Source organism: Trachurus japonicus, chromosome 20 (genome assembly GCF_045865225.1).
Source record: "Trachurus japonicus isolate A0001 chromosome 20, Traja_1.0".
NCBI lineage: Eukaryota > Metazoa > Chordata > Actinopteri > Carangiformes > Carangidae > Trachurus > Trachurus japonicus.
Window position 1 is genome coordinate 8,603,179 of NC_140926.1, and position 18,444 is coordinate 8,621,622.

The following is an 18,444-nucleotide window of genomic DNA, read 5'->3' on the forward strand; positions in this document are numbered from 1 at the left end:
CTGTAACAGATGCTGCTTCCTGCAGCCAACTTCACTTGGCAATGACACTCCTTATCTCCCCGTGCCATCATTCATCATTATTGCGTATGTTTCTTTTTTTTTTTCTTTTTTTTTTTTACAGTTACATTTATTATGAAACACAATGCTCAATATTCTCAATTATCTGACATTTACATGTTTTATGTTAAATTGCAATATCATGTTTTTTTCTTTTCTTTTCTTTTGTTTTTTTTGTCGTTGTTGTTTGTTTCTTTTGAATTCGTCTAGTAGCTCCTCAGGTTGCATTGTCCACTGCCCCTTCTGTCCACGTTGCAAACAGCAAGCGAGGTAGGAACTCTGGTATTAATTGAATACATTGCCCCCTAGATGACCCCCAACCCAACCACCCACCTATATGTAGTCCCACACCCAAGCCTGCTCAATGTATGAACTGATGTCTGTTTTGAAATGTAAGCCCCATAACCCCCCCCCCCCGCAGCACTGACCCGAGCACTCTGTATGCACATCTCCAGTCAGTGCTGGACTGATGGTTTTCACTGTAGAACGCACACCGAGGATCCATTCGTCTATGGAATCATTTCTAAACACTATAAACGTCCCTTGGATTCGTATCTTTTTCGCTGAAAAATAAAGTGGGTGTTTGAAGCTCAAGTATTTTGGGGGGAATGTGTTTCCACGACTCAAGACTTTTTATTCCCTGTGCGTGCATGATTTATGACCTTAGCCTATTTCTGGAAAGGGGAGATTATTTGTCTTGTGAGAGTACGTCTGAGGCATCTAATGTAGATAGCTTACACGCCCTGCTTCAGGTGAAAGGTACTGCGGAGTGGACTAGACTTGGCTGCTCCTTCATTTCCAAGCCTTGTCGGGCTGTTAGTGGCTGGACAGAGAGACCTGACCTCAATACAGATCCTTAATAACCACAATCCCTTGGACCAAAGCCCCATCAGCCAACCCTACTATTCTGGATCCGTGAGTGGGCTTTCTGTCCAAGCGGCTGCCAGCGAGGCTTAAGGGTCACATCTGTCTGCACTGTGACACATCGTGTCAGCGGTCACTCAGCATGGCAGACTGATCCTCACTCGGAGAGAGCTGAGCCGGGGCCGCCCCCCCCCTTACTCCACCCCATCCTGCCTGCAGCCCCTCAGAGCAAGGCTGCCAGTGACTATCACAGGCTGCAGCGTGAGATTTTGCAGCCCAGCTACACCTCCGTAACTCTAATTTAGCGTGACATAACACTGCATAACAGGCAATGACACACTCTCCCAACTGCAACTCGCCATACGCTCACTCGCCTTACTGGTGTCTGCTGTCGGAGGAAGTCGGAGCTCCAACAAACCTTTAAAAAAAAACAAAAAAACAACTTCACAGCAGCTGCTTTGGTCATATTTGTTTGATGAGTTCAGGCTTTGGACTTGAGATTTATCAGGCATTTCATTACATCGGTTTGTGACATGAAGCAGCATAAAAAAAGTTTTCATCTCATCTCCCATTCTCATCACATGAAATCAGATACACCGCGACATTCAAGAGCTCAGCGACACGATTACACGAAGGTTTTCCCCTCCCCAGGTTGAAAGATCCATCTTCATCATTCATGGCTTGACCTGTCTTCTTGCTGTGTGGTGTTTACCGAGTGGCCGTGTCTCTGTGCCGTCATCTCGGAGCCTTCTTCGCCTCGTTGTTGTTGTTGTGGTGGTGGTGGTGTGCTTGAAGTGCTGTGACCTCTCTGAGATCTACTAACGCTGTGCTGTATTGTGTGATGTCTGTTTGTTCTCTAACTCTGGCTGTGCCCATGCCAGACTGATCATGAACTTAACCTCCTCCTCCCCCCTCCGTCGTCGCTTCCTCCTCCTCCTCCTCCTCCTTCTTCTCCTCGTCTCCATTTTTTAACCCTTGCATGCCATGGCGCCTCGCTTCGGTTTCTTGCTAACCCCGCCGCCGTAGCACTCGCAGCAACAGCAAGTTTCTACGCTCCCACCGCGTCTCTCTCTTTCTCTCCTCTCTTTTTCTTTTTTTTCCTCCTCTCTTTCTCTGTTCTCTGCCCTTTACACTTCCTCTCTCTTTGCAAGACTGTGAATGCTTTGGCCACGCCAACCGATGCAGCTACATCGAAGTGCTAAACACCGTCATTTGCGTGAGCTGTAAGCACAACACTAGGGGCCAGCACTGCCAGCTATGCAAGCTGGGCTACTACCGCAATGCCTCGGCAGAACCGGATGATGAAAATGTGTGCATAGGTCAGTTCCCCTCCCCTCCCCCCCGACTGGGCCCCCCCTCCCCACACTCTCACTGCCACACTGCTTTCACACAAACACTGTCCCCACCTCACCCCCTGTCTGTGACTTGTCACCAGAGAAAGTGTCACATTTCATCCCCCCACAGCTTCATCACCTGTGCATCCTCCTGCCTCCATGTCTTTTTTCGGTGGTGTCCACATCCTCCTCTTCTGCTTCCTCTGCCTTCGCACAACGTCACGGCGTCACTTAAAAAAACTCCCTGTCACAATGAGTGTTTCATGGAGGACACTAGTCACTCAGCTTCAGTCAGTAGTTTCTAGTCTTTATCATGTGTCAGATTTGAGGTTGATGGTGAATATCAGCAGCTTGTATTTACTGATATAGAGTCTTATCGTAGCTGGTGTTTTGTGTTTATGAGGCTTCATGTGAACATAAAGTGTTGATTTAAACCCAGAATCACATAGTTTAATAATACATGTGCACAAACTAATGGAAACACCTGAAGTATAAAACATTTCATTGACATGTAGTCAAGTCCACTCATTCACCCTCTTGCTGAGGGTGTTTGTCCAGTAAATGTGAGTATTAAAGGGGAACTATGCAAGTGCGGTCGATTTTTTGCTGTTTTTCTAACCCTTCCCCCGGTAATGTGCATTTGTTTCCAATGAAGCTGGCGGGAAGGCAATCCATGGAGCGATGGATCGTTATTTATCATAATGTTTTACAATGTGTAGATTTGTGTAGTCTTCTCCGTCATAAATAAGTAAATACGGATTACGGGGCATGTTCAAGTCGTGGTGCCGCTGGGCCACCGGGTCGGAGACGCTGTTCTTGCAAGGTTGGTTTTCATCCGAGAAATGTTAGGTGGAAGGCAGCGAGCCTCCATTCTCCCTGTAACAAGCCATTGCACCATCACAATTACTCCAAAGCTGTTTAATTAAGGTAAAAATCTTGCATAGTTCCTCTTTAATTTAGAAACAGAGGGAAGCAGCTAGTGTAGCTCTGGCCAAGTGGGACACAAAATCTGCCAACCAGCACCTTTAAATCTCACTTATTACCATGTTACGTCTCTTAAATGTTCAGTCAGGACCAGAACTGGAAAAAGTGGTTCGGCTCCGGTTTTGATCTTTAAACTTATAATTTATTTCCTAAAATGTCCTTTTTTTTAGTATCTGTATGTAATTGTACTTGTTTGCTTGTGACCTGGAAAAACATTACAGACTCCTAATTGGTGCTCAGTACAGCCTGTCAGAAGTTAAAGGCCATTTTCATCTGGTGTTTCTGTTACTTTGTCCATGACCTTTATGCAGGGGCTCATATCCTGCATCGTCTGTTTTTCTTATGTGTAAAAAAAAAAAAAAAAAATAGTGGGGGAAATTGCATTTCACGTAGATCCTAAGGCAATAGTTTGGCTCCCTGTTGGATTCTTTAGCTGGCATGTGGAGTGTGAGTTCACAGCGCTCAGTGCCAGGTGCATTTGTGAGCTGTGGGGTTGGGAGGGGACAGGGGAGGGGGGGAGGAAGGGGAAGGAGGGGTGGGTTTGACAGGCAACAAGAGTTCTGAGAGAAATGTCGCAGGGAAGTCACACCGCCAGTCAGAGGTGCCACGGAGTGCATATGTCATATACATGAAATGGCCTCAGGAGTAGCAGCTGAAACCCGTCACAAGGCGTTAAGAGTCACCGAGGCGTTACCTCGTGCCAAACTCGGCCTCACCCTGCCTCTCTCTGGCTGACCCCTCCGTTTGTCACTTGCCGTCTCCTGCTCCCCTCCTCGCCTGACCCCTCGGGTGTCACTCGGGTGCAGCCACGTGCAGCCAGCGCTGCCACAGAAGGTGCGATGTGATGGTCAGGGACTGTCAAAATAGGTGTCACTTTGACTGCGGAGTGCTCCAGTCTCTGCTGAAGAAGCTGGAAGGTCGGTTGACTGTAGGACACTAGAAACCTGACAGGTTGTTTTTTTTTTTTTTTTCAGAGTAGGTTTATAAAAGGAAACTAATCACAGCTAATGGCCGGTGTCTGAAGTTTATATCAAAGTCATAGATAAGAATTGAACCAGGAGGGAAAACAATGAGTATGTACTTCCATTAGAGACTTAGAGAGAACTAAAGTACATATTACAACAATGCCCATTTCAATGTACCGCACTCTCATACCTCTAAAACCTTCGCTTTCGCTCTTTGTCTTTGTTGCATTTTCCATCCAACATGTGCTCATCACATCTTCTGTCTTTTCGCTCCATCTCTCTCTCTCCTGTACAAGTGAATCAATTCAGAGAAGCATGTGCAGATCAGTGCATTATATCCATCGTAAATCAAAGCTAATGATAACGCTTTGAATATTTGCTCATCGCACTTTGCATACCTATGTAATGTTAAAATACATTTCAGAATGATTACAGATGTGCCTTAATGTAACTTACAATGTGTTCATGCATCTATGATCAGCTTCATTCTTTTCTCATTCTGTCTCCATTGCAGTTGAAATGGTAGCATTTTTTTGTCCTGTACGAGCCTTTAAACGTATTCACCAGTTGAATTTAATGAAGTGCTTGGTTGAGCTTCTAGTCGAGCTCGAGGACTGTGGTCCACGCTGTGAGAACATGTGGCAGGAAGTCAAAGCACCACCCTGTTTCCAGCCTGTGTGTGTATGTGTGTGTCTTGTTTTTCCAGAGTGTAATTGTAATCCCTATGGCTCAGTCAGTGATCGCTGTAATGGCACAGGATTTTGTATATGTAAGGAGGGCACTACAGGGCCCAAGTGTCAGGAGTGTCTCCCCGGCTATTTGTGGGACGATGGCTGCAAATGTAAGTAGAACCACCGACCTTCCCCGTGCAGCTCCTGACTGTCCTATCCCCCCCCCCCCTCTCTCTCTCTTTACCTCTCTCCCTTTGATTTATTTTCTCTCTGTATGATTCCTGAGCTTTGGCTGGAAACGTGTGCTGCACATGCACAGGATTGTCCGGCCGCTTTGACAAAAAAAAAAAAAAACCTGACCTACACTGAGCAGAGCCGTCTGATTCACAACCCTGAAACCTGCACTCCGCACTCGCTGCAGCCGCGTTAAATATGTAACATCGGCAGATGCTGTTTGTGGCCCAAATGGAGATAAAAATAAATAAATAAATAAAAAAGGCAATGGCATGACCGGATGCATGCTGCTCAGCAACTCAGTTATCCGAGCATGTCGCACATCAACAACACAACAGCTGAGTCAATATTGACCAGTGAACGAGCTGCCTGTGATCTGTTTGAGTAGCCATCGCCCCCTCGCCGGTCCACAACAGGACAATGTCATCCAACATTTTTTAAAGGGGAATGCAGGTTGTTTTGAGTTCCAGCCCATTTATTACTGTCTAACTTCTAGATTTCCCCCGGTCATTTTTGCAATGCATGCCCCGTGTAGTCATTTTTCCTTTTCAAATGTCACCAATTTTTCATTGTTTCCTTCAAGTCAAACCTACAGGAGGTAGACAAAATAAAGTGCACGCCTCATGATGAGGTGTTTACTTCCCTTTGACAAGCTGAGGAAAGAACTTCTTGAACTCTGAAGTTGTAAAACCACCAATGCAAACAACTGGTTATTCTGGACACTAATACATAAATACCTCAGGATCAAACTGGTTTCCATGAGATCCTGTTCTGGTCTAAAAGACTTGAATGAATTAATGTCAGAGCAGCTGAAATGGCTGCTAATTGGCATCTGAATAACCATGACTCACCTTTGTGTCACTGGTTCTCAGCTGTCATGACGTTTGCTTCAGATTTATTGAATCTCTTCCATGAGGTGGTGACATCTTTTTGCTGTCCTCCTGTAGCTCATCATTAATCTTTATCCTGGCTAACAAAGGCATCTTAAATAAAGCAGCTCGATACACTGTGAAGTGGCGTCATGTTATATTTTCAAATGGAGACTCTGAATGATCCTTCATATTAGAATTAAAGCAGATATCAGCTTCACGGCCGTTTCGGCTAATGCTGCGTTCAAGGCAGGCTTTTGAAACCGTAAGTTACAGCTTCAAGTCACAACTACGACTTGGTAGCGTTCCAGGTAACCCGTAGCTCGTGTTTTTACCGTCCTGTTGTCTGTGAAAGTTCCCTATATACCCAGGGGGCAAAGCAAAAAAACAGACACGGAGCGTTGTAAAAGCTTTGACACCAGAAATGATATCTAGGAACTTCAAGGATTAAAACCTGGGTGGACAACCCGGTCAACTAGCTGCTGGAAAGCTACAGGGGGCCAAAACCCCTTTCTGGGGTCATTTTGCTGGCGAAATGATGTAAATGCAAATATTTAGGTACTACAATGGCATAAATAGTCATACAACTATAAAATTTGGCAGAGAGTATCTTGACACATAGAGGGAGGCATGAAAAAAACATTCTGGGGTTTGTTGCAACTCAATTTTAAGATATCACCCACAACATCCCAAAAAAGACCAAAAAAAGTACTGTTCGCCTGACAAATTCTCATGAAAATTATTATTTTTCAGCACTTTATGGAGAATATCTATGCTTAACATGTATATAGAAAAATTCCTTAATTCATAAGCTTCCATTTGAGTCCAAGATAGCCTTTCTATCTCAAAAGCTCCACTTGCTGTGGCCAACGGTCTTCTCTATCTATCTGTTCACTTTGGGGAGACCAGAAATAGAATGGTTTCTGATCAGGCCAGTTAACATGTAGTTTTTCACAATAGGTGTTGCATTGTTTGGAGACAGCCTGTAGCTTTCCAGTAGCTAGTAGAAAGGCTATCTTGGACTCAAATGGAAGCTTATGAATTAAGGAATTTTTCTATATACATGTTAAGGATAGATATTCTCCATAAAGTGCTGAAAAATAATAATTTTCATGAGAATTTGTCAGGCGAACAGTGCTTTTTTTGGTCTTTTTTGGGATGTTGAGGGTGATATCTTAAAATTGAGTTGCAACAAACCCCAGAATGTTTTTTTCATGCCTCCCCCTATGTGTCAAGATACTCTCTGCCAAATTTTATAGTTGTATGACTATTTATGCCATTGTAGTACCTAAATATTTGCATTTACATCATTTCGCCAGCAAAATGACCCCAGAAAGGGGTTTTGGCCCCCTGCAGCTTTCCAGCAGCTAGTTGACCAGGTTGTCCACCCAGGTTTTAATCCTTGAAGTTCCTAGATATCATTTCTGGTGTCAAACCTTTTACAACGCTCCGTGTCCGTTTTTCAAAAAACTGGGATTTTGCCCCCTGGGTAATAACGGCCACTCGTAACTTCCGACCCGTGAACTCGTACCAGATCGAACTGGTATGACTTCACAGGAAGGAAAAACACAAAGTACGAGTTTCCTTGAACGCACCATGAGTTAGCAGCCCCCGCCCTTGTCAGGCATCAATTGGTCCTCGTGCTACGTCACCACATTCACGCGCATCCCTTGGCTGCACACACAGCCCTTCATGCCGTTCTCTCTCCTCATTGGATAACACTTGTATCCCACAAGGAAAATTTTCTCCTCGGGTTACAGCAGAGCAGAGTGACGGAGAGACTCGTGTTTAGGCTGAAATACTTCATGTAAGTGATTGCTGACGGAAAATAGGACTATTTAGGACTTATATTAACAAAAACATTCCACTGATATCTGCTTTAATGCGCAACATAAACCCTGAGAAAAGATAGATCATGGCTTCATTTTGTTTGTGATAATTTATTCAAAATAACAGGAGAAAATGAAGGAAATTAAGTTGAGCAGGGAAAACATAAAGAAGAAGGATCACTTCGCCATTGGGCACAATTGATGTTATTATCTTAAAGCAGATATCAGTGGAATGTTTTTGTTAATATAAGTCCTAAATAGTCCTATTTTCCGTCAGCAATCACTTACATGAAGTATTTCAGCCTAAACACGAGTCTCTCCGTCACTCTGCTCTGCTGTAACCCGAGGAGAAAATTTTCCTCGTGGGATACAAGTGTTATCCAATGAGGAGAGAGAACGGCATGAAGGGCTGTGTGTGCAGCCAAGGGATGCGCGTGAATGTGGTGACGTAGCACGAGGACCAATTGATGCCTGACAAGGGCGGGGGCTGCTAACTCATGGTGCGTTCAAGGAAACTCGTACTTTGTGTTTTTCCTTCCTGTGAAGTCATACCAGTTCGATCTGGTACGAGTTCACGGGTCGGAAGTTACGAGTGGCCGTTATAGGGAACTTTCACAGACAACAGGACGGTAAAAACACGAGCTACGGGTTACCTGGAACGCTACCAAGTCGTAGTTGTGACTTGAAGCTGTAACTTACGGTTTCAAAAGCCTGCCTTGAACACAGCATTAGCCGAAACGGCCGTGCCGATGATATCTGCTTTAATGAGTTGAGTTAAACCTGCAGCAGTTAATTGTATGACTTCTGAAAAAAGTGAAAGGGCAACTGAGTAATTAAGTAGAAATTTCTCCAAGGTGGAAAAAAAAAGAAACTTAACTTTAATAAATTGGCAGCCGTTTATTTGGTGCATAGACTGGAGGCTGGGCAAACATGGACAATACTGTATACAACTCTAATATTGACACAAAAGCGCAGAGTCACTCCAATGTAAATGTTACAACCTAATATCTCTCAATGGTTGACAGAGCTCCATGTTAAATATACAAAGAATATAAATCTAAATTATTGAGTTGGCAGGTTGTCATGTCAATCAGACTCCATATTGCAGGAGATTCTGTTTGTCTCTGCTGTTCAACAGTACGTGGAAATCCATCAATTAAAAGCCAATGCACATGGGGGCTGTAGATGAGAGAAGGGCTTCATCAAAGGGTAAATAAGTAAGTGCAACACTAGTGTGATCATGTAGATGAAATATAACATCAAGGTCCACTTTTAATCCAGTTATTTTAAAAGCAGCTGCAATAACCTGGAATAACATAACACAGCATCTTAAAAAACATATTACCAGGATGAATACAATTTCTGTGACTTTAAAATCATTGTCTGGCTCGTGTTAGTGAGCGATTTGACGTCAGGTGCACTATGATTGAAATTCAGTGTTGAAGGAATAAACACTTTATTTTCATCATTCCTGACACGGACGGATGTTCATTAAAATGCACTGTTCCTGACTGTTTTTTGACAAATGTATTCAGTGTGTATAGTGTGAGAACACACTGTCAACACGTGCATCTGCTTTACACAAAAGGCCTCAGTGAGGACACGGCTCGGCTCGGCTTGGTTCTGCTCAGCCCGGCTCACAACCCACGCCTCCTTATCTTGAGTGCATACAGTACACACATACCAAAACCAACTTTAAAGCAGCAGCAATAAAATGTTTCCAATTAAGAACAAAAAAGTCAAAGTGGAAAAGAGACAGAACCTGATGGATGAATAAGTTTGATGTTTGATATCTATGAAGCATTGACACCAAATTACTGTAACATTGTGCAAAGTGTTCAGTTGTCTTCACACCTTGTGAATCATCATTTCTCCAGTTCTAAGTAGTTGTGTGTTAATGTGCAGGATTTAAAAATCCAACTCAGGGTGCAGCTACTATAAATGTAATTTACTCTCTTGGTGTTCTGACTTTCTTTTATCTACTTTTATTTCAGTTAGTGTGAAGTGTTATATTTGGTCCTGGCGCTCTGGGTGTGACGCTGTACAGCAAAGATAAAAACCCCTGACTGCAGCACCAGTGTATTCTGGTCTACTGAGGCTGTGCTGGAGAAACGACTGTGTTTGCTTCTATTATAGATTTCTCCACATATTGTCGTTGATGTTTTAGTCGCTATAAAAAATCTCCGCTGCTCTGGCAATATCTTAAAAAGCCAGTTTATTTTTTTTTCTCCACAGTAATTAGAAAAATAGCCTGAACAACAAAGTGGGAAATACTGTACAGGTACATAAACCTGTTTTCCTTCTGTCTCTCTCTCACCGGCTGCACGTAACGTTTCCCACTACGCTTTTAAAAATGGGAAACAACCTGAAATATTTCTCTTCCAGGAAGATTCTGCTGCTGCTGCTGAGTTATTCCACCTCTGAAGTAGTTTGAAAACTTTGCCGTCCTGACCTCCCCTCGCTCTCCCCTGCCCCCCGCTGCTGCAGTATTTATGTGCATGGCCCAAGACTCGATCTGCATGCAGACTGGAGAATGCAATTAAAACTCAGATCTCTTGTCAAACACATCACAGCCCCCAGACAGGCACACCTAGTTCATTGGTCCCCTCTCTAAATATTATCACTCATATCAAAAGCAAACGCAACAAATCTTGTCATTTCCTCCCTGTGGTGGCTCTGTTTACATGTGGAGAAACGGTTAATGTGGTGGGAGATAAAGGTGCAGGGCTCTCAGTTTGTTCTGCTTTACCTCAGATGACTTTTCAGGATTTCAACATAATCCTTTATTCATATTCAGAATAATCATATTTAAAGTTTGGAGGTGGTTTTCTGTCGCAAGAACCAGACCAAACCACTAATGTGCCCTCATCCGTCCAAATGCCACAGGATCTTTATTCTCACTGACCCAACAGCTTGTTATTGATTCGTCCTCTTTTTTTTTTTTTTTAAATAATCAATATCTATGTTCCAGTAGCCGACGAGGCGCTCCACCCCGCAGGCCTCGATCATAACGTGAACTTTTCTTTGAAGTCAGATCTTTAACTTGCTCCTTGGTGTTGAGCATCAAGCAAAAATTCAGTTTTAAAAGCCTGCTTCACCTCAAAATGAAAAGTCCCTTTTAACTTCTCTATGTCGAGCTAAAGTCAAGAGAAAATAGGAAATAAGATGTTGAGATGTTGCTGTATTTGGGCTTAGACTACTTTCTGGAAAACAGATCAAGTCGAGGTTAAGTGCAAACCTTAAAATGCTACCGTGGGTATTGTGGAAATAAAAGGTTGTGCGATACAGCCTCTGCCTGTTGCACATGACTGACCCGAGCTTGTGCATCATTTCAGGATAAATACAGAACACAGAAGAAATGTAGAGCACTTTAATTATCCTTAGAAATGCACAACATGTTGCAAAACGTGTTATCATGAAGGCGAGGAAAGTTGAGATAGACGAGATGTCTAATTAGAGAAGCCTCTGATCATATGAAGGCGTCTTGGAGAGGAACATGATTCTATCATTAATCAGCTTGATTGTTCTTCTTTGTCATCGCGGAGGAGACGGTTTAACTGTTGCCTCGTCAGGTTTTTAACCAAATACAGAAGCTGTTGTTCATGGAGCTATTATTGGTTAAGTCTCAGCTGTTCGTCATGGAATTGATATGTTCGTAAGGAAAAAGAAAGACAAAGAGAGAGTTCAGGTGTTTTATTTGGATCGAGTTGTGCATGGTAATTGGCGAGTGGTAGCCGGAAGCAAAAAACACACCGATGCCAAACGGCAGCTCAGTTTTTTTCTCCGACAAAAACAGACGTGGCACAAATGGGATTCGTGGAGTCAATGTTTCTTAACAAGCCTCCCATCAGAGCCGTATTTGGCGATTCCTGGGAGACAGCATGCATCCTATTGTGAGTGTTAGGGGATAGGCTTGATATTTGTTATTGTGATATTTATGTCCCATAGAGTTCATAGATTGCTCACCACATTGTTTTCCACTCCCATAAAGGACTGAAATGGGCAGAAGTGGCCCCTGTGTTTATCACTGTTTATTTGTCTCTGTTGGTTTATTAGTTTGTGCGCGCAGCTTTGTTTGCCTCCAGCTTGCTTGACAGCTTGCCTCCGCTGGGAATAGAGTGGCCTCGGCGTCCCAGCTCTAAATATACACCAATTTTCACCTGACGTTCAGTTTGTCTAAAGTCAGTGCTGTTTGAGGGAAAGCCTCTCAGGCTTCGAGGAAACTGTAGTAAATAACTTTTTCTCTTTTTTTTTTGGTTGGCGGGGGTCTTTAATAATATTTTAGAACAGAAATGGAAATGACTAAAATGTAATTTACACATACAACATGTAAAATATGAGTTTTTATGAGCTGTTTTGTGTCTATAGAGGATTTTGAATATGTTATAACCACAGACCATCAAAGCTCTAATGTTTAATGTGTATTTTTAGTCTCCATTGAAAAAAGAAAAACACATCACATTTGTCATGTTTAAGTGTCAGGTGCCATAATGTTCAATTACATGTCATATTGTTAGAGGAGGATGTGGAGGAGACTTTATAGGTTGCATTTAAAAAAAGAAGGAAGGATCTGCACATGATGAAAATGTGGTATTAAATCCTAATGGGAGGTTTAAAATATAGAGGGCTTGTCACTGCCTTAAACTAGAATAGTAGGTGTGACAGAAAAACCCTTTGAAGCCACTGTGTGTGAAATTTTCATTTTATTATGTCATCTTTATTGTGATGCAATAAGTTTGTCTTTGTAGAAAGATGAGACAGGGAAAGTAAAAACTCTCTGAGATGCAAACACACACTAACAACACTAACCTGATTTCCCTCTAATTTTACCAGGTGTAATTATGATACTGTACATGATCTGCAGCATTTGTCTTAAAACAGTATATATGTCATACTTATTACTTACTACTTTATATTTGGAAGTTCATGAAAATCCACTGTGAAATGCTAAAAGAATAGCTTTACATTTGATTTCTTGCAGATTGAGATGCAAAGATTGACTGCACTGTTACATCTGTAAAGCAAATATGAAGCAGCGCTTAGCTTAGCTTAGCACAAAGAGTGGAAACAGTAGGAAACAGGTAGCCTGGCTCTGGTAATGTGTTACAACTTGATTTTTTTTTTCTTTTGCTACAAATTTATAAAACAAATGTTGGGTAAGTCACTTTGGGGCCAGGCCTGCTGTTGTAGCTCTCTGTGCTAAGCTAAGCTAACATGTTGCCATCTGTACAGTAGTTTTGTATTTGCTGTACAGATGTGAGAGCAGCATCAATCTGAACATCTGACTTAAAGACATACAGTAAGGTCAAGAGGATGTTGAACTATCCCTTTAAGAGCAAATGAATCAAGGTGACACTTTACTTGAAGTAAACTGATCGATGTCCTCACATTGATCACTTTCCAACCTTATTTTTCTGGTGTTACATGATAAATTTTAATATTATAAACTTAGAGTCAAGTGTCACCTGTGGCTCTCCTGTGTGTCTGACCCTCACCCGTCTCTCCTGTCTTCACATTACTCCCACCGCAGCCCGGGTCTGTGACGACGAGCTCCTGCGCTGCGAAAACGGCGGGGTGTGCGTCAACAACGTCCGCTGCAACTGTCCCTCGGCCTACACGGGCCTGCTGTGCGAGAAGGCCCGCTGCGAGTCGGAGCTGGGGGGCTGCAGGGGCCCCGACTCGGGCCAGGCCCCTCTGATGCCTCCGTCCTCCCTCCGGCTGCTGCTGCTGATGCTGCTGCTGCTGATGCTGCTGGGCTCGGAGCTGCTGACAGAGGCCACCTGCTAAAACAGACCCACCGCGCCCCGAGTGAGTGGGTCTGTGAGATCCACTCCCTCCTCGATCCACCTCGATCCACCTTAACCCCGCCCATCCCCCCCGCCCCCGCCCTGCCCTGCCCCACCTTTTCAAATAATCAACAATCATTAAAAACAAGAACAACCATGAGCTTTCTGGACTGTACTGTACCGAGCTTCTCTGCCACCAGACTCAATGGAGACTCTTCTGCGCTGACGAAAATGGAATGTGCCAGACAAATGAGTGCAAAAACTTTTCATTTAATTTCAAAGAATATATAGAAATGAACAAACATATACTTCTAAAAAAAAAAAAGCCAGATATTATTAAAAAATAATGAACATTTGCCTAATGAGAGTAAAATGAGCAAAGAACAGTATAAGGCTCCCCCCCTTTCTTCTCCTCACCCCTCCTCTAAGCCATACCAGGTACTTGAGCTCCTTCCAGTTTGAGGGTGAGGGGGGGGGATAACTGAAGATGACAGACTTGTTCACTTCCTCTCTTATTGCCACGGCAACAACAGCTGCGACCAATCAGCTCTCGCACAGTGGCCACTGATCCCCCCCCTCAACCACCCCACATCCCTTCCTCCCCCACCCCCTCCACCTTACCCCTCCAGGGATGCCTCTGCGAGTTAATGTTGGCTGGACTGACGCCGAAGAAATCTCGAAGAAACTGTGTATGTGTGTGTGTGTGTGTGAGAGCTGAGGCCTCTGGAAACACCACGTCCCCTCGACACGGCCACAAACTGAAGGAGGACAAAAAAAAACTAACAAAAAAAAAACAACAAAACAAAACAAAAAAAACAAAAAAGTGAACAGGACGCGTTCTTTGCTGTCAGTGCATTGTGGATAGAAGGAAATCTGTCCGGACTGCCACTTTGTGACACACACACCTTGACCACGTCGATGCCCCTCTAAGCTTTCTGTCTCCTCTCCATCCTCCCTCCTGTTCATCCTCCTTCCTTCCTTCCCTCCTTCCCTCCTCCCTCGTTCCTTATCTCCCCCCTCCCTTCCTCCTCCTTCGCCATCCTCGCCACAGAACCTGTGCTTTTCGTGAACGTTACTCTGTAAACCCTCGTTGGTTGAAAGATTCTTTTGTCCGATGTTAGTGATGCACATGTGTACGAAGCCCCACCTCCTCCTCCTCTTCCTCCTCCTCTTCCCTTCTCCCTCTCCTCCCCCCATCCTCCCCCCTGCCCCTCCTCCCCCACCTCCAAAAAGATACTCCAATAAAGCTGTTTCTTTTCTATCTTAGAGCCACCACGCTCCCTGCAATCATTGGTCAGAGGATAGTTTTCACCTGAGCAGACAAGACGTGCATAGAAAACCATCAGTGTATTTGCAAGTTTTTTTCTCGACAGAGCAAACAAACAAAAAAAAAAAGAGTCATGTAGTCCTTTTGTATCTTTGCCGAACTGTGATTGAAAAAAGGCAACCTTTAATGTAACTATTTAAGACATCCAAACGCAGAAGCAATGGTTTATGGATTTTTTGTTTTTTTGTTTTTTTCCACTCTCCGTTTCCTTTCACTCACTTATTTTTATCGGTTACTGTTACTTTTAGTTGTGCAGTTGATTTTCCTTTGTATTGGCAACGTGCTGGCATCAAAGAATATCAGTTTACATATACAGTATTAATAAAGTGTAATAAAAATCCCACCAAAGGACATTATAAATGTTTTGTTCTTGCTTTAACACTTGAGAATTTAAGTGAATAAAAGTTTAAAAATGAAATTGTGTGGATCATTTTGTTTAATGTGTTTTCGAGGAAGATATTGATATTTAGTCTATGTCAGATATATTTGTCTTTGATTTCACTTTAACTTGTGGTTTCATTATTTTTAATAATTTATTTTAGGCTACTATTTACTCAACAGGGTTATTCGGCATCAGTTACAGTGACACAACTATTTATATTTCTTAACACTCTCCAGGCATCTTCTTGCAATTTATTTAAGTAAATGTAACTTATTGTTTGATCTTAATACTCTGAAGCGCCTAAAGAAATATGATCACCATATGAGGCGAGCTCTTCCACTGTACCATCTGTTTCTCTTTCTGTTCCCTGTTTACTGCTACAATAACATTTCAGTAGATAAGTAAAGCGAATTGAATTAATTCAATTAATTCAGCTTTCTTCACTCTATGAAATGTTTGCAATTGAAGTTATCAGCAGGACTGTTAATGATGTGAAACCGAATAATCGCTGCATTAAAATCCCATCCCATGCATGACTTTGAACATGAAGCGATAAAAGTAAACTCAACACCTCGGTGCCTTTTACATATTGTATTGCTGCTGACGTGCACACTGGATGAACTCACACATGTATCAGTGGAACAAAAAATAAATAAAAAAACCCACTCACGAGGCCACGCTGTCAAAATGATGGCATAAAAAAAAAAAATCTGAGGATCAGCTCTGGTGATATTTCCGTGCTATTTATCTTGAATTCAATCTGGTGAAGATTTGTTTCAGCGGCGTGCATTGTCGGAGGCACTGAATTAAATATTTACAACTATCGATGTCTCCCAGAGAGACTGTGTTCAAAGTTTATATAGAGGGTCTTGTCAGACGCTCGACAGTTCATCTATAACCTGAAATATTCAGGCAGCTCAACAGTTTCCAGTCTCAGATGGAGGAAGAGAACTTTAAGACCCATTAAGTGTTAATCTCCTCAGCCTCGGTAGGATAATATTAAACAATCCAGAGACGTTAAATGGATCAATAAGATCCTTCTGTCTCTAAACTTACTGAGTTGGTCACAAGTTTTGCAGCTTTTCTGTTCTGTTTTTTGTGTCATTTCCATGAGACGGCATCAAGAATGAATAGCAGACTTTAGTTTCTTTTTGCACATTTTCTCCTATATGCCAAAGCAATTGATTTTAGGTTTTCATATTCTTGTTTGTGTCTGATCTGAAGCCGCCGGATCACATCCAAATCCCAGGAACAAATTTAACTCCAAACTTCATATTTTCAGAAAACCTCCAGCGCATTACAGCCCCTTTACTAAAAATGAAAATAAAAGACTTTCTTTATTGGACTGGATTTAGATTTTAGCTTTTTTTTTCTCATTTTTGGTATTATTTTATTTTAAATGAAAAAGTTTGTGTGCTTTATTTGAGAACAAAAAGGAGACACAAGTTTATTTGGTGTTTCTGTTGTGTGATAGAGACTCTGCATCTGTATAGTACTGTACATATTGTATGATGACCATACTGTATGACCAGCTGTGTTTGTGTCATGTACAGTTTAAACCTGGAACTGGTACAAACTAAAACCAAACTCTGCCATGTGTGTGTGTGTGTGTGAGAGGAGTGTGTGAGCCTCTGGGGGACGCCCTGATAAATTCAGTCAAAGTCACTTGTTTGTCAAGGTCCCCTACAGTGGCCCTAATTTTAACCATGTGCTCAGCCCAGGTGTCAATGCACCGTGCTGTGTGGAGAATTAAAATAGAGTTTGACGTCGTTTGGGGAGAGGACTTCATCCTAGATATCTCACCTCCAGCAGCTGTTGGCTGACCCAACCGTGAAGCATCGCCGAAACACCTCGGAGCAAACCATCCACTGCCACTGGATTATCTCCTCCCTGTAATGTGTTCTGTGGAAACGACTGGTGAAAAGTGTTTAAAGGGCCAACATGCGTGTGTGTGTGTTTGTGTGTGTGTGTGTGTGTTTTGATTTCTGCCCTGTAGCAAGAACAATTTATCTGCTGGGATGCAATGACTCATCAAAGGTATTGCAGTGACAAAAGCCAATGAATGTGTCTTTGGCTCTGTGCTGTAATTAGCAAGAATCATCTTGTCATATAACAACTGCGTATGTCACTCACAGGCCACCGTAGCTCAGGGGGACAGGTCTCTTTGTCTGACTTGTGCTGATAAGAAGGTGAGTGTCAAACCACAACAATCGAAGTCAGAGCTTCTTTACAATCCAGCGTCACGCCGTGTGTTTGCTGTTGTCATTTACACCCAGTCAAGATGTAAATCTGTGCTTTACTCCTGCAGTGCATCATGGGGATTTTCCTATTTGCGATGGAGCCGAGTTGCCATCTGCTTCCCTGTGTAAATTCTCAGGATATTTATCCATCCACCATCTTTTCATTATTTTGTTTTCAGAGTCAAACTTGAGCTATAAGGTGTCATTTACTATTCAGAGTCAGTCTCATTATGAACATCCAGGATTTTCATCTGTTTGACAAACAAACAAAACAAACTTTAACTGGAGCTTTCCCTGTTTTCTATCCCCAGTATCCTATAAATATAAGATACCTGCAGACATCTTGGGATGGGACCTGAGTGTATAGTCGTATCCACTACAGAGAAGATCTGATATTTCTATCTGAAGATGTATCAGAGAACAAATAGAAATTCATTGTATTATTGACTTTTCATGATATGAAGTGTCAAGAGTCGGAATAAAAAGGTAGATTCACCACATTTTTTTATTTTCTTTAGATAGATAAAAATATATATTTCAGTCTGCTTTCTTTGAACAATGTAATGCCTTTAATCTCAGCACTGAATCCAGATGTGTATCGTTCTGTCCTGCAGATGTTGCCTGACTGATCCTGTGTGAGACGACAAGTGGAAACAAGCCTAAGCAGACTTACATTAGGTCGGGTTGAGAGCTATCGACTTTGCCCCTGCACTCTTATTCCCGCTATGGTTGTGATGTGTTTGTTTGTGTGATGATCAATGCACTTATTGAACCACAAACAGCACTTATTGATCAGTGTTTCTTTTTTCCTACAGCGGGGCTGAGTGGTCGCACAGAGGCCGACAATACGCCCGTGGATAGTGGAGCTTCGACTCAGGCGGAGGCCCTTTCACAGAGCTCCA

The 18,444-nt window shown here is 42.7% G+C and overlaps 1 protein-coding gene across 12 annotated transcripts in view; it reads left to right on the forward strand.

The window, feature by feature from the left end:
• ntng1a (netrin g1a) overlaps positions 1 to 15,338 on the forward strand; it is a 106,833-nt gene extending 91,495 nt beyond the window's left edge. For 4 of the 12 annotated variants that reach the window (XM_085762642.1, XM_085762641.1, XM_085762643.1 and 1 more), the window contains one exon: positions 13,338 to 15,338. In XM_085762642.1, coding sequence (XP_085618768.1) covers positions 13,338 to 13,594 — 257 coding nt within the window. In that variant the 3' untranslated portion in view covers positions 13,595 to 15,338. Of the gene's footprint in view, positions 1 to 267; positions 328 to 2,072; positions 2,241 to 4,910; positions 5,046 to 13,337 lie in introns of all 12 variants that reach the window. The other 8 variants (XM_085762633.1, XM_085762632.1, XM_085762635.1 and 5 more) reach the window with 7 other exon arrangements.
• The last annotated feature ends 3,106 nt before the right edge of the window (positions 15,339 to 18,444 follow it).